We start from the raw sequence: 15,735 nt of genomic DNA, 5'->3' as shown, positions 1-15,735 counted from the left end.
GCACAGGGTCTGTGTGCATAGTGTTAATGGTTCTCTTTTTCTGAAAATGTTGCTACGTGATTGAAGGTGTTGGGTTTTTCAACTATTCAGTCAGATTAGCATAATTGTATGTAGCAATATTAAGCTGGGGTTCATCCATGAGCTGTTGATCTGCTAACCTTTGAAAATCAACCTGAAGGATGCATTTTTGACCTTTCAAAATAATTATTTGAGCAAACAGACAAATAACCAACATAACAAAAACCAAAGGTGCTATCCTAATTTAATTCTACATGCAAATTAACTGGAAATTCATTAGAAATGATTGTTCAAAATATTGCGTAAATTGATGGAAGGTTTGTTGGTCTTTCAGAAGCCTGAAGGATAGGGGGTTTTACTGGCTTAATCTGAGTTGTAATACTACTTTAATCCAAGAGGACCACTGAAAAAAGAGACCTGTAACCAGCCTCATTTGTCAGCTTTTGGGACCAGAACTGCCATACAAACTGAAAAGAGTGCCTCACATCCATCTACCATGGAGTGTTCTGTTATCTTTCTCATGAACCAGGCTTGGGTCCCTTGCATTGCCCTTCCCACAGCCCCATTTTCTGGCTTCATTGACAGGGGGGGTCACTGGACAAACAGCTCATTCTGTCGACGTGGAGGTAAGTCAGAGACTTTTAGGCTGTTCTGCTGCAGGCTTCGAGTGTCTGGAGGTTCCCCCACTCTGTATCACGATGAAACAAACAACAAATATTAAGGTTTAAAGCTCCTCTTGATAAGTGTATCAGGTTAAGCAGATGGTGCCTCAGTGACTTCTCAAAATAAAGAGAACAAGTTTGGAAGAAACATTGCGTACAAACATAACAGAGTATATGTTTGTACACAAACACATTTACCCCGTTAAAGTTTAAAAGGCGGACCGGTCTTCTCTGACCCAGTCGGGTAAAACCCCTTTTTGGTGTTTTTTTCTGAGTCAAAATCTAACATTCCCAGAGAGGAGGTGCTTTTGGGGAAGGGGTTATCATGAGGGATTGCTCAACCAATCAGAAGCAGAGGGAGTAATAACAGGAGGATCATGTTGGGCAGCCAATGAAAAGTGGATTCTATTACTGGGATTTTAATGATGTCTTTTTATATGTTTAAATTCCCAAAACACAGACCAGCTATTATGAGACATAATAACAGACTGAGGCTGTTTTCATAATCATTTTCCTAAAACATGTAATCATTTCATTGAGTAAACGTCACCAATCACATTCAGAGTTAATTTTATAGAGATATAATTCAATGTTGAATTTTTCAGATTTATAGATTTTGGAATCAGACAACATAGCAAGTTTAATATAACTTTTTTTGTCTTTTTAATTTATGAGACTTTGTAAAAGTCCACTTGTAAAGGCGGGGGTGGGGGGTGGGGTATTTGTCCAAGTTGTGAAAAACAAAAGTTTTCTTTGGACTACATCCAAAGTCAAGCAAGGACATGTTGAAGGGACCTGGAAAACAGTTCTTGAAGTATACAGTCGAGTCTGAGGTAACGTTAAGTAATGATTATTATTGTGTATTTTACATTGACTTTTAAAAGGGCAGGCAACACCTTGCAGGTATCCTGATGCCCTGAGCACATGTGAGCTGAGCAGGCAAAACAGATAAAAGCTCCTCTCTGTGGTGTTAAACGCTGACGCTGGAATGTCCCTGCAGGCAGAGGCTTCACCTGTTTCTCTTCTTACTCACCTTTGCTTAGGCCCTCCCAAAGTAACATTTTTAACCCTGGACAAGCTGAGGGAAAGCGTAGCACCCATCCAGACAAATAACTCAAGAGGAATAAAGTGTCAAACGTCTTTACACTAACACCCAGAACTTGACAGGTACTGCTGTTCGGGGTATTTGCTCTCTCAGACATTAGTGCCTTGCTTACAGATATTTTAACAAAATCGGTTAAGTTGTTGAGTAATGTTTTTTTTCCCCTCTTTGTCTAATAAGTCTTTTTTTATTCTACATTTTTCTAGCTGCTTTCAGGTCAGTTTTGTGGTTGTCTGTTCGTCAACTAATTAAATACATAATTTTTTTACCCTAATTAAATTCAAAAGGTAAAACTGGTGCATCATATGGAGTTGTAGCACACACAGTGACATATTTCAAGCATTTACTACTAGTTTTTTTTTTAATGTGAACCTAATGGTAATTCAAAATTCAGTTTCTCTTAAAATCAGAATAACTGACGAGGTAATTAAAAAAAAGATTTTTAAAACAAAAAATGTCAACCGACCGAAAGGTATGCCAATGTACTGTGCAGTATATGTATATCATCATCTTGACATGATCCAATGGATATGCTAAGGGGATTTGATCCGCTGGTAACTCAAGCATTTGCATCAACACATGACCATGGTCAATAAACCAGGTATTGATACTTTCCACGACATTGGGCACAGGAATAAAGTATGGATGGAAACAAAATTAGGTCACCAATGTGTTCTGTGTACCTTTATTCTACCACAATTTTTTCTTCCACTTAACTTTCCATCGAAACACCAGGATGCAGCACTACGTGAACAGCCAGGGTATTTGTCAATGGACTTTTGTGGCAATGTGTGTCTTCTGGTATCTGTCAAGTTAGCAGTCTTCTTCATGATCACGGTGGCTATAACACCAACATAACATTTCTGTACTGAGAATCCTTTTTTAATTGGTTTATGAAGCATTCGAATGTCGTGAGAAACAGTTTTTGTTGTTGTTTTTTAGCTGTAAAACATAATCAGAAAATTACCACAATGGCGTGGTTATCTGTGTTTAATCCATATAATGTACTAGTTTTCCATCTTGAATTTAATGGTCAGAAGAAACACTTTTTTGATTCAATTCTAATTTATTGAGATAAATTTGCATTATAGCTTGACCTGATTTAAAAAAAAAAAAAAAGGACTGAACCATAGTGATGCTTACTTTCCGAGTAAAACTTGCAACTTACTGATTCGACTCAATATGGAGACAAGCATCGTGTCGTATTCAAAGTGTTGCATCTTGGGGCACATGTCCTCCGAAGAGCTCATACAAGTCCTGTAGTCTGTTTTGACAGGAGCCCAGTCTGTGTGAACGTCTGCTGTCAGAAAGCTTCAGTTAGTTTATTTTGAACAACTCTGATAACACCAGTGCTTTGTGCTGAGACACTGTGACAGTTTGGGAGACTTCAGCTGCCAACGCTGCGAGCAAGCTGAAGTTTCAAAAGCCTGACACAACTCCAAGAGTAGAGACAGTACGCAGACAGACAGAGAGCAAACATTTATAATTTCTCAGTCCACACAGAGAAGCTAGAAAAAACGTACGACTTAATATCACTAATCTACCAGATTTTGTTCCCATAAGGAGCGCTGGCTTTATTTTTAATGAATAAATGAATTGTGTTGTGGGTCAAAGGAACAATAAAGGAACTAAAAAAAAGAAAGAATACCGCTCAGCTGCTCTTTTAATTTTTGCCATGACAGGTTTTTTTAAAAAAATGCACATTTTAGTCTTTCAAAAACAATAACTGGCATAAGTTATCCTGTCACTTACAAACTGATACATTTTCATTTTAAGAAAACTATTTCTTTAAGTAAACCTAAAAATAGCTTTTTTAAATAGCTTTTAAAAAAATACACAACTATTGTTCAATATTCTGTATTTGCACAGAAAGCATAGAGATGGTTGCTGTAGCATTTCCATGAAATAAAAAATGTGCATATGTGCAATTAACAACTTAATGTTTGCCACCCAAATGTGACTAGTTGAAAGCAAGTATGGAAAAACATGTAAGTTTCCAAACTATAATAATTAGCCGTCTCCATTCTGCAAAGCCTAGCAAAGTGTGTTAAACATACCGTCCAGAGACCTTTTTTTTTTACTAATGAACATGCACTGTAAATAAAACAGCTCAAAAATCAAGTATGGATTTCAACTTCAATTATTTCACAAAATTACTAAATTTTTATAAAGCTCACTGAAGAAAGAAATAGCTCTATGTCTACTTCTTGTGTAGGTGAGTTGATGACATCACAAGAGGCGCAAGAATGGATCTTGTTGCAAAAACTACGAAGGATGAGTGACTTTTACAGATTTCTAAATAGATCCTAAAGGATCCCAGCTGTATCTGGGTGCTAGTTATGGGCTATTTCTGTCAAGTTTTCCCTTCGGTGTTAACGGCACTGAGGGAACGGACTTGGACGAATTTAAGTCTGTCTGCCTGGCTTCTAAAACGAAACATCACTGGGACGTTAAATTAATCTTAACGAAGCACATGAACCAAGCATATGGCTTTTATAACGACTTGGCTTGAAATGATTGCTGTAGATCTTTGACAATGAAATCTGGCCATGACAGTCTATCCTGGTCCTGTTCACAAACCGCTTCCATCTGTTTAATTCCTGCCAAATCTTTCTGAAATCCATGCAGTGTTTTCACATAAGGCTCAGATGTTTTGCTGCAGCTGTACAGCCTTTGACTAAATTATTTGAACTACGAGTTTGACTAAAACAGGAAAATAAAAAGGTGAAAAACAATAATAAGAACCCAAATTAACACGCCTGAAATTAAATTTCCCTATGTGATATCATCAGAGGCATCTGCACATAGCGGCTTGTGTTTTGGAGGGTAGAACTTGAAAAAGGTGTCCTGTCCATGTGCTGCTTTTGATGCATTTTTGATTTATACTGTTTAAGATGATAAAATACAGTTAAAAGACAGTTTCTGAGTTAAAGTCTGTTTTTTTATTTTTGTCACAACAGCACAGCTGCTGGTGTTGACTGCCATGAAGCAAAATCTTTAAATTAAAACGGATCAAATGTTTGCGCGACCCATTTTCTTCCAGTCATATTTTGTTCTTCCTCAGTCTAATAAGCTAATATTTTCTTGAATAAATTTGAGCTCTTTGCCTTAAATAAAACCAATCAGCATTAGGACTTATCAGGAATAGTGTCTAGTTATATATTTCCGAGGATTGCTGGAAGATAGTCATAACAAGTCCAATGTTAATATTGGCACAAGCCACATAATAGATGTAGCAAATTTTTTCTTCAGCAGGGCAAGGTAAGCTGGTCAAAGTTGATGAGAAGATGGACAGAGGTAAATTCAGACCAAATGGCTTTGCAAAGCTTGAAGAGAAGGCGCTAAAAAGACTTGGAGGTGAATCTAAAAAAAAGTGTTTAATCAGAGAAGTGGTTGAAAAATGTGAGCCACACTTTTCAGACTTTAGTTTGCAAAACAACCATTTATTCAGTTTCACGTACTTCACAGTCATACACTACTTTGTGTTTGTTTAATTATAATACAGTCTAGTTTTTGATTGTGATGTGAAATGTGGAAAAGTTCAAGGAGTACGAAGGCTTGTGCAAGGAAGCGTTATCAGTCAAGTATTTTTGGACACGCTGGCTGAGTAAACAGCACAATAACGATCTGTCTGATATCGACTCAAACATGCATTAATGAGTAGTTGATCGCACACAATGCTTTTGTGATAAAGAACGGAGTGTGAGAGTGTGGATGTGGCTGAGCGGCTGACAAAAACTTAACTACTCTGCTTCTCCTTCACGCTCAGACAAATCCAAGCGCGCACTCTGGGAAAAAAACAAAACAAAAGCGGAGGTGACTCCCACCTCCGTATTTTTCGTGACAGCTCAAAGGATAAAGTAAGCGGAGTAGGTTGGCTGAGGGAGGGGCCGCCAGCAGAGGGTGTTTTCCTTCTGCTGTGTCAGTTTTCAGCTCTCTGTCACAGTCCTTGTGTTTGCGCGTAAAAGCAGAACCATGAATAGCTGCACCCGGAGCGCATGGTCTGATTGATGCAGAACTCCCCGCAGGGCTTCGCTGGGTAACATGGATCTGCACCCGGTCTTCAGAGGGAAAGCCCGCATTTCTTCACGGATCCGTGTTTCCACCACGAGGATACCTGCGCTTAGAGAGGATACGCCGGAATAAAAAGCAGGACTTTATCATCATTAAGCTGCAGGTACATGTAAGCGGAATACAAACTTTACAATGTATTCTGGTTAATTCCCTGGTTTTCTGTTCATGCAAAGTTTGCAGCTAATAAACCCAGCTGCTCCTGTATGATCAGTGCATGCATAATTATGCCCAGGACTGGTTAGAAAGCGTATTGTGTGCTTCAGTGAACCTAAATAAGACAAATCAGGGCTGCGTTAAATGCTGTGGGGTTGGGAGGTGAAAGGCTTTCTCTAGCTGGATTTCAGACCCACTGTCTGCTATTGAGTGTGTGTGTGTGTGTGTGTGTGTGTGTGTGTGTGTGTGTGTGTGTGTGTGTGTGTGTGTGTGTGGGAGGGGGGGAGTGGGAGTGAGGGTTCACCAGAGGAGCTCCCTCATTAGGAGCCAAAGAGGTCCGAGGTCAACTCACATGGTCAAGTGGGTGGAAGACTTTAACAGTTTCTGCCAGAGTCAGCGTCTGTGGGCGTTCAGGCTGAATGATTTTTTGTTGAGAATGTAAAAGAAAAGTCAAGATCCGGACACTTGGCGAGATTAAGTACATTTGAACTGTTGCAAAGCAATTTCCGTTTTTTTTTTTTTTTGCACACAGTGTCCAGCGCTGCAGAACGCTTCGCCATGCTAGAAGTCAGGTTTTGGAGCGTCAGGTAATTTACCTGTTTGCTTTTTTCCGTTTTCTTTTGTCTTTTTCTTACATACTTTATGCTAAGTCAACAACATAGTTAACAGAGTCATTATATTGCATCCCAGTTTATGATTTGATAAATCTGATCCAAACTGTGGTTCTGTGCAGTAACCACGTCTCTGTTGTATGCAGATTATCTGTTCTGCTGCTGCTTTGGCCTCAACTCCTGCACAGTCAACAAACAGCTGATCACAGGAAGGTGAGCAACGTTCGGACCTCGCAGGTCAATAACTTAGTGTAGCAGTAGAGCATACATGTATGTCAGTAATTCAATTCAAAAAGTGAAGCTCACATATCATATTAAAGCATTAGACACAGATTGTATTTATTATTTTTTTCAAACTTTGATCGGAGCTAATGAAAAGACACAATTCGGTTTTTTTTTTACTTTTTGAAGACCAGTTAAAAATGATTTTTCAATGTGGAAATTTCATAGCCATTTATCGCCTCCACAATCACTGGGCAGAAAAGGTAATTGCTAAGGAAGCTGGTTGTTATTTAAGTGCTGTAACCATGCATATATGAATAGAAAGTTGAGTGGAAGAAACAAACATGTTGGAAAAAGGGGCACCAGTTGTATCATAGCAGACTTAAGGGGATTGTGAAGCAAAGCTTGTTCAAATGTTTAGTAGGCAGCATTTACATCTAACCGTGGAGATAACCGAGCACAATCAGAAGGGTCTCATCTGGTCTAAGGATAAAGATCACTGGACTCTTGCTTAACTACTCTGCTTTAAGATGAAAGCAAATTCTGCCTTCATTTGGGCATCCATCTCCCAGAGTCTGGAGAACGAGCGGAGTGACACAGAAATCCAGTGAAAAGTTTCCAACGTCAGTGATGACTTGGGGAGTCATGTTATCTGCTGGTGTTGGTCCGCTGCGTTTTCGCAAGTTCAAATTTGGTACAGCCAGAAAAGTCCACCAGAAAATTGTGGAGGGCTTTATGGATCTCTCTGCTGAAAGAGTTTAATGGAGATGCTGTATTCATTTTCCTGCAGGACTCAATACCTGCACTCACTGCCAAAAGCACCAATACCTGGTTTAATAAGACAGTACCACAGCCTTGTTTGGCCTGCAAATTTGCCTGATCCACCCTAGTAGATAATTTATGGGGTATTGTCAAAAAGGAAGAGAAGAGACACCAGAGCCAATCCAGACAAGCTGAAGGCTGCTAGTAGAGCAACCTGGGCTTTCTTAACACGTCAGTAGTGCCACAGGCTGCTTGCCTCCATGCCATGCAGCTGTAATGCTGTAATTCATGCAAAAGTACTGGTTTCGTGTACTGCAGAGTACATTGACATACCTGTCAGTAGATGAACATTTTTTGTAGTAAAAACCTAAACAAAACAAACAAACCAAAAAAAACAAAAGTGCATCACAGTAAGTGTAACAGACCTGTCTGGGTTTCATTTTTGACCTGAAACTACTGAACTAAATGAACTTTTCAGTTACATTCTAACGCTTTGATATGGACCTGCATACGATGCTGCCAGACATATTATTGTTGTGATGACACGCACATGCAAGATTTTCTCACTCTTACTATAAAGAAGCGGTAAGAGCGCCTTGTCTGAGAACCTCCATTGCTTCATAATCTGTGAACTTGTGCTGAAGAGTCACGCACGCAAAGCGAAACAGAGAGGCCGGATGTCAGCTGTCAGCAAACATCGTTTCTCGAACCCTCCGGGAGCAGAAGCCGCATGGAAGAAAGCTCATGTGTGAAGCTTAGTGACATATCCGCTGCAATTTCACTTTAAAGTTGTGCGGGTCAACTCCACGTGCTTCCACTTGGAGTCCAGCTGCTTGACCCGGTGCTGACCCGGAGATGACAGTGGCATTGAGTTGAAGCAGTAAAGGAGCCAGGGGCGGGGAGTTTTGAAGTCCTGCTGAATAGCTACTGGCGCTGATTGACATCCGAGGAGCTCCCTGCCAGCTCCCCCCGCCGCTCCCGTATTCACTTTTCATCCTAGGCGCAGCAGTAGCTGAGTTTTTACTGCGGCCGTGTGTGCCCAGAGAAGTTGATGTGAATAGAGACAAAGCGCTTCTCAAAAAGCCGGATTTCCACACAAAATGCCGCTTTTGGCACACTGTTCTTCAAACAGCGAGCTCACTGATCGCCGCTAAAACGTCCCTGGACCGACAGAAGGGAGCACAGAGAGTTATTCAGGTAGCCAATCGGGGATAGGCCACTAATAGATGCTGGTCAACCAGCCAGATCAGGGTTTCATTACACCGAACAGAGGTCTGCTTCATGAAGGGAGGCAGAGGGGTGCAAGATCTGGGTATTCATGGTGAGGAGATGAGGTCACTGACTTGAGCCTTTTTCCAATACGAGATCTGCAGAGATTAAAGACTTGTTGATGAATGCTGCCATCAGTACTTGGCTTTCACTTCTAATGGCACTGTTCCACTTTTTTGCACTTAGCTGCATCCCCAATATAAGCTCTTTTACCTCCCTACAGGTGCCGCAGAGGACAGAGTATCAACAGGAGAACAGGGACAAGTACAGGGAAATCCAGGGTACCTGGGGCACCTGGGGCGCCTGGTCAACCTGCTCCCGGACGTGTGGGAAAGGGGTACAAGAACAGACGAGGCCCTGTCTGCCTGTGTACACTCAATACCCCGCCAGAGTAGCTACAGTTCAGCCCCAGCAGCCGGGCTATGTCATTTCAGCTTTGAAGCCTGCTGCTGCTCCGAGCCACAGTGGAGTCAGAGCCTTCAACGGCAGCAGCAGCAGGGGAGAGCCGAGGAGGGAGAAGCAGAGCCGGCCAGGAGAACGCAGGTACTTAAATATTTGTACTACTTTTCTGCATGAATGAAACCGAAAATGATTGTTTCTTTAATAATATCAGGCAGTTTCTCAGGGCCCATTGTCTTCACGGGCCCGTTGTCCGGCACGTTTTACTGTGGCTCTTCCCTGCTTCCCCGCAACTGTCTTAAATGAATGGGAAACTAAAAGGCTCCTGCAGCACCTGATCGCATATTGACGAGTTATTCCAGTCATTTGACTTAGTTGTGCAGAAAACCAGTACAGGGGCTTTGCATAAATGGGTTTGCAAAAGTGGCATAACCCTTGAACTTTTGCAAATTTTCCCTAATGTATTTTAATGGGATTTTAAGTCATAGACTTAACACAAAAAAAGGCATGATTGCAAGGGTGAAAGAAAACAATACATGTTTACAGACCTTTTTAATAAAGAAAAATATGAAATGAGGTGTACATTTGTATTCAGCCCTCTTTATTCTAACACCCAAAAATGAAATCTAGTACAAACAGCTGTCTTCGGGTATCACCTGAAAAGTAAATCCACTCATTGTGCGCAATTTAATCTCAGTAGAAATGCAACTGTTCTGTGAAGGCCCATTTTGAGAATGTTGTGGAGCGCTTTAAAGGCATACTATGCAACATTTTTCAGCTAATTAATGTGTTCCATACCGTTTTGGATGATTAAATGAGTCATTTCAGGCCAAACAAAGGTTTTCTCGGCAGCCCTGGTGGTCTGTGGGGGAAATACCGTACTTGCAATTGCAAGTACGGTATTTCCTCGGCCCGCACACACAGGCTCAGAAGTCTCTGCAAGACCGCGAGAGTCGGTCTTGCTTTACGGCGAGAACTCCATGTGTTTTTGCCCTGCCATTCACTATATGCACGCGCGAAAGCAACAACAAAGAACCGCGTGTTAACGTCAAATAAACATGCAAGCATATCGATTTATTATTATTATTATTATTATTATTTTATTTATTTATTTTTTTTGAATGTTGGCGAGGGTAGCGTGAGTTTTGCGAGGCGGCCGCCTCACCAAGATAGCGCTGCGGGAAACCCTGATGTTCATACCTTCACTGCGTTAGTCATTGTTTGTACTGCCGTTTTTTCAACTTTTCGTTGCGTTCGCCTGTCTGCTAAGCTCAAAACAACCACGCCTGGCTTGACGGAGAAACCAGAACAGCTGAGCATCTTTACGACAGTGCACTTTTACTTTCGCCCTCTGGGGGGAGCCTCGCTGGAAAATTAACCCCGGTTGCATAGTATACCTTTAAAGCAATCCATCGTCTGCATCCGGTCATTCCTGCAGGCTCGGAGGCCGCGTACACCCTGTAGAAGTCCCCAGTCCATCACGGGGCAACACAGAGTCACACATGACAACCCTATACGAACACACTCATAACTAAGGGAGATTTGAAGTTATCAGTTAAACTAAAAGTCATGTACTTTGTGGGAGGAAGCCAGAGTGCTTGCAGAAAACATGGACACTCCATATAGAAACATCCCAGCCTGGCTTTCAAACCCAGTACGTTCTCACTGCAAGGAAACAGCGCTACCGACTGTGCCACCTTTCGGCCAAGGTTAGGTGATGAAGCACTAGCTCCAGATTTAAACATCTTATTGAACATCTCTTATTTAACTTTGTTTGAGCTTTTCACCGGTGAGAGCCAAGAAATAAGGGAGATGCAGCGGTAGGGAGAGGGTAGTCTGTTGTTGTCTCAACACAGAAAAAAAAAGTTCTCATCTTTTCTTGTCACCAGGACTAAAAAAACAAAAGTTGGCTTTAGCAACCAAAGTCCTCCAACACCCCGTGGTGTCCTGAGCGATGATGGTGGGGGGGGAGGATGAGGTTGTGGGTGAGGGACGGGGTGATTAGGGATTATCGTGTTGGCCTACTCCCCCTCTGGGTGACTTTGTGTCATGTCATTTGGCTCCTTCGCTTTCATTTCTTCTAGACACACTTCCCTTAATCATCTAAAAAATGGAAAATATCACTGCTACAAACCTCTAAGGGCATGGTCATTCACCTGAAACATCAGGTGTAGCAGGTAGAGCATTGATCAGAAAGGCTGCCTAGAGACTAGTGGTAACTCTGGATGAGCTGCAAAGATCCAGAGCTCAGGCAGTAGAATCTGCTGACAGCAACAAAAGGCCAGATATGTGTCCCTGCTTTTCTTCAGCCGGGACAGAGAAACTAGTCATTTGATGGGAAGATGGATGAAGCTAAATCCTAGAAGAAAAAAAAAAGTTAGAGGCTGTAAAACACTTGGAGCTAGAGGTTGATCTTTTAGTAGGGCACCGATCCTAAACACAGCCTGAGCGAAAGTGGAATGGTTTAGATAAAAACACTTGCATGTGTTAGAAATGTTCAGTCAATTACCAGAGCTAAATACAGCTAAACATCTGTGGCAAGGCACTCTTCATCCAGTCTCACTGAGCTTGGTTTATTTAAGAAATAAGGATGTGTAGAAATGTCAGTTTCAAGCTTTTGTAAAGCTGGTGGAAATACCCAAAAAGACCTGCAGCTTTAAAAGCAGTGGAAGTCGATATTACAAGTATCGACTCCAAACAGTTAGGTATAATGTTCCTGCTTCAAACAGTGAGTAATTATGCACTGATTTATGTTGCTCTGTTACATAAAATCCAAACTGAATACATGGAAGTTTGTAATGTGACAAATTAGGTAACATTTACAAATTAGGGGTATAAATACTTTATCAACACCCTAAATAGTTCCACCTTCTCTGAAAAGCAACAGGGAACATTTACTGTCATAGATGTGTAGTTGCAACCTGATAGTTTGTGTGATGGACACTAAAGTGAATCTTTTAAGCCATGCATGAGGACCACAGACATATATACGTAGACGCGTCATAGGGCGCAGGTTCGCACGTCAACGTCACCGCCATATTGTATGTGGCAGAAAAAAGTTGAGTTCTGTTATTGTGAACGTGAATCAGAGAAGATGCCTCATTCCTGTGCTGCAATAAATACACACACACACACACACACACACACACACACACACACACACACACACACACACACACACACACATATATATATATATATATATATATATATATATATATATATATATATATATATATATATTTGTGTGTGTGTGTATGTGTTATGAATATAAGGATCAATTTGTTAAATCTAAACATTGTGGTCTTCATTATTTCATAAAACCGTGTCACATGTGAACCTTTAGGAACAGACTTTTTGGGGGAGTATTAAAGAGGTAAAATTAATAATATGAGGAAAAAAAGTCCTAGGTCAATAAAGTAAAAATAAACAAACACAAAAGTGATAATGTTATGATAAAAAACATCATCATATGAGAATTAAGGGGGAACATTTCCAGAATAATCACAGTTTTCATAATTATTTCACTCCTGGAGTAATAGGGCCAGGTTAGATTATTTTAAAAATTTTTATTTTTTAGGGCAATAAATTCAGGAGAATGAAGCTAAAGGGATACGAAAATAAACTTGTAATATTATAAAAAAATACTACGAATGCAAAGTATATTCAGAGATTAAAGTCCCTCTTATGCTGTTTAAGTGACTGAGTAACTGCAGATTTGCCACATTTAAGATGGCGGACGCTCTGACGCATCGCAGCATAGGCAGAACCCGCCCAATGACGCGTCTACTCTTATATTTTGTCTATGATGAGGACAGTTCAGTTATGACTGTGAGTGGCTAATTTAAAATGTTATACATGTTAAAGACAAGAGTATTTTGTCTGATGCGTGCATACATTGTGTTTATGACTTTACAACCCACCTTTCAATGTTGGCTCCATGTTTCTTTCAATCAATCAATCAATCAATCAATCAATCAATCAATCAATCAATCAATCAATCAATCAATCAATCAATCAATCAACCAATCAATCAATCAATCAATCAATCAATCAATCAGCTTTATTTCTAAAGCACAGTTTAAAAACCACATGGGTGACCAAAGTGCTGTACATTAAAACAAGAAAAGGTTAAAAAACAAGTTAAAAACATACATACACACCATCAAAAGCTAAAAACCAGGTTCACAGCAAGAGTATTTTAAAATGCCATACACAACAAAATCGCAATCGTGTATTAAAAGCAAGGAAATAAAAGTGCGTTTTTAAAAGAGATTTAAAAACAGGAAAAGGCCCGTCTGATTCTGAATGGTAAGTTATTCCATAACTCAGGAGCAGCAACAGCAAATGCTCTGTCACCTCTGAGCTTCAGTCTAGTTTCAGTCTAGTGTTTGGCCTATTTGTAGCTTTCTGAGCAATCTACTTATTGATTATCTGCACATTTTTTACATGTAACTTTCACGTTGAATCTGCTAAAGCGAAGATGCCTGAAAAACCAAGAACATTCAGTACCTTCGGGGCTTTGAAGCTTATGCCTGTCGCTGTGGGTCATCTGACTTCCTCTCAGTGGAAAGCAAGCTTTTAGCCACAATCAAAAGCTTGGCCTGTGTTTGGCAGCTTTGTGACCTCCCTCCTGTTGTGCTTGTCTTTATACATGTAGTGACAGACGCTAGAGACACACTGGTGTTTTTTTTTAAAAAGCAACGAGTAATTCTTCATTGAAAATGATGTTGAGATAAAATTGGTTTATAACAGGAGAAATACACCACAATCTATATGTGTGCTTCCAGGAGGGTCACCCACATCGTCCCAGGGAGGTATGGCTATGGACGAGCACCTTATGTTGCTCCACTGCAAGCGGATCCGGGCCGAGGCTCAGGTTCCCCTCGGCTCCACAGACAGAGACGCTCGGCTGCAGCTAATTTCCTCCAGCCCGTCGCCAGAGGGCACAGCGACCGCAGGTCACATAAACCGGAGGCCTCCAACAACCTCCATCGCTTCACCGAGCCATACGCGAATCCCAGGACACAACAGTCCAGGAACAATCAAGTCTGGGCTCCCCTTTATCAACCTACTTCTGCCAAGCAGGCCGAGGTCCAGGCAGGCGGTCGGACCTCCGGCCACCAGCTGCATAAGGAGAGACCTTACAACCCCCTGCCTTCTTCCTTTTGCACAGGGGAGCATGCTCGCTACAGGATCTGCAACAGTAATGTATGCATGTCGGCACTCTCACTACAGTAGGGTTAGTAATTTGTTAATTCACCTGTGTTAGGTTGAAGTTTGTTTTTTACACATCAGCAAATCAGACGGGCTGCAACCAGTTCCCATTTGGTTCCGTAAAGTCTGGCGAGTAAATGTTAAATCCATTAAAACACACTACTCAGTACACAAGTGCTTTTTATTTTTCTGTTATTTTCGAACTTCCTGAGGAAAGACTGGCGTAAAAACTGCTTTTTCAGACTCGAGCGTGGTCACAGGGAATGCATTCTGCGTTTTAAGGAATAATTTTCAAAATTCGGGAGTAGTGGCGGTCTGTCAGAAAAATAAAATAGAATCAAACAATTAGCTATGTTCCAGATGTGAACAGTAGCTTCGCTTGTATGCGCCAAACAAACGAGGGAAGGAAACCGTGCCCTGCAAATGTATTTGTGGTCGTCAAAAAAATAGGATTTATGTGACAGATCAACCCAAAGTAGTCCATAATAGTGTACAGATGAGATGCCAGAGAAAATAAATAATCTTGGAATAATTAAGACAGTACTGCTCCTCCCCCCACTTGTTGCTGCACATTCCCAGGCAGCTGGCTTAAATAAGGTGACCACACTTCTATTGCTTACATGATGAACAAATGCGGCTGCTTGGAAATGTGACACTCTTTTCAAACTATAGTTGACTGTAACGTTCTGTTGTGGTTTAGGTTTTTTTTTCTGTCTTAGGATTTATTTTTATTTTGTATTGTTTTGGATTTATGCTTAGTTTGTTTTTAGTTATCTGGTCTTTGTTATTCTTTTTATGTCAGCTCATGTTCGTTAGTATTTGTCTTGCTTTCTATCTTAGGTTTATTCTTTATTAGTCTGTATGTTCCTTTAATTGCTTTCATCTGTTTTGGTTAATTGGTCCCGCCCTGCTCACCTGTTCCGTTCTCCTATTTAAGCATGCCTTAGTTATTTAAATAAGATAACTAAAACAAACTAAGCATAAATCCAAAACAATACAAAACAGAAATAAATCCTAAGACAGAAAAGTTGGCTAACTGAAAAAAATAACCTAAACCAGAACAGAACGTTACAGTTGACAACGGATAGCAAAACTAATTTTACACCTAGTGTTAGATTTTTATACTTAACTATAAATAGCATAATAGCAAAAAGGCCTATCTGACTTTTTTTCCCCTTAGGGCTATGTATCACACTTAAAGTAACAATAACTATGTGGAACAGAAAGCATAATTATAATTGTATTC

The 15,735-nt window shown here is 40.7% G+C and overlaps 1 protein-coding gene across 1 annotated transcript in view; it reads left to right on the top strand.

Annotated features, from left to right (window-relative positions):
• Positions 1-5,490: 5,490 nt before the first annotated feature.
• The window catches only part of adamtsl7 (ADAMTS-like 7), a 57,708-nt gene continuing 47,463 nt past the window's right edge, over positions 5,491-15,735 (top strand). The window contains exons 1-5 of the mRNA XM_012868682.3: positions 5,491-5,959; positions 6,542-6,596; positions 6,767-6,833; positions 9,097-9,416; positions 14,063-14,483. Coding sequence (XP_012724136.2) covers positions 6,568-6,596; positions 6,767-6,833; positions 9,097-9,416; positions 14,063-14,483 — 837 coding nt within the window. The 5' untranslated portion in view covers positions 5,491-5,959; positions 6,542-6,567. The remainder of the gene's footprint in view (positions 5,960-6,541; positions 6,597-6,766; positions 6,834-9,096; positions 9,417-14,062; positions 14,484-15,735) is intronic.

This window comes from Fundulus heteroclitus, chromosome 4 (genome assembly GCF_011125445.2).
Source record: "Fundulus heteroclitus isolate FHET01 chromosome 4, MU-UCD_Fhet_4.1, whole genome shotgun sequence".
Classification (NCBI taxonomy): Eukaryota; Metazoa; Chordata; class Actinopteri; order Cyprinodontiformes; family Fundulidae; genus Fundulus; species Fundulus heteroclitus.
This window is presented reverse-complemented; position numbering and strand designations above follow the sequence as displayed.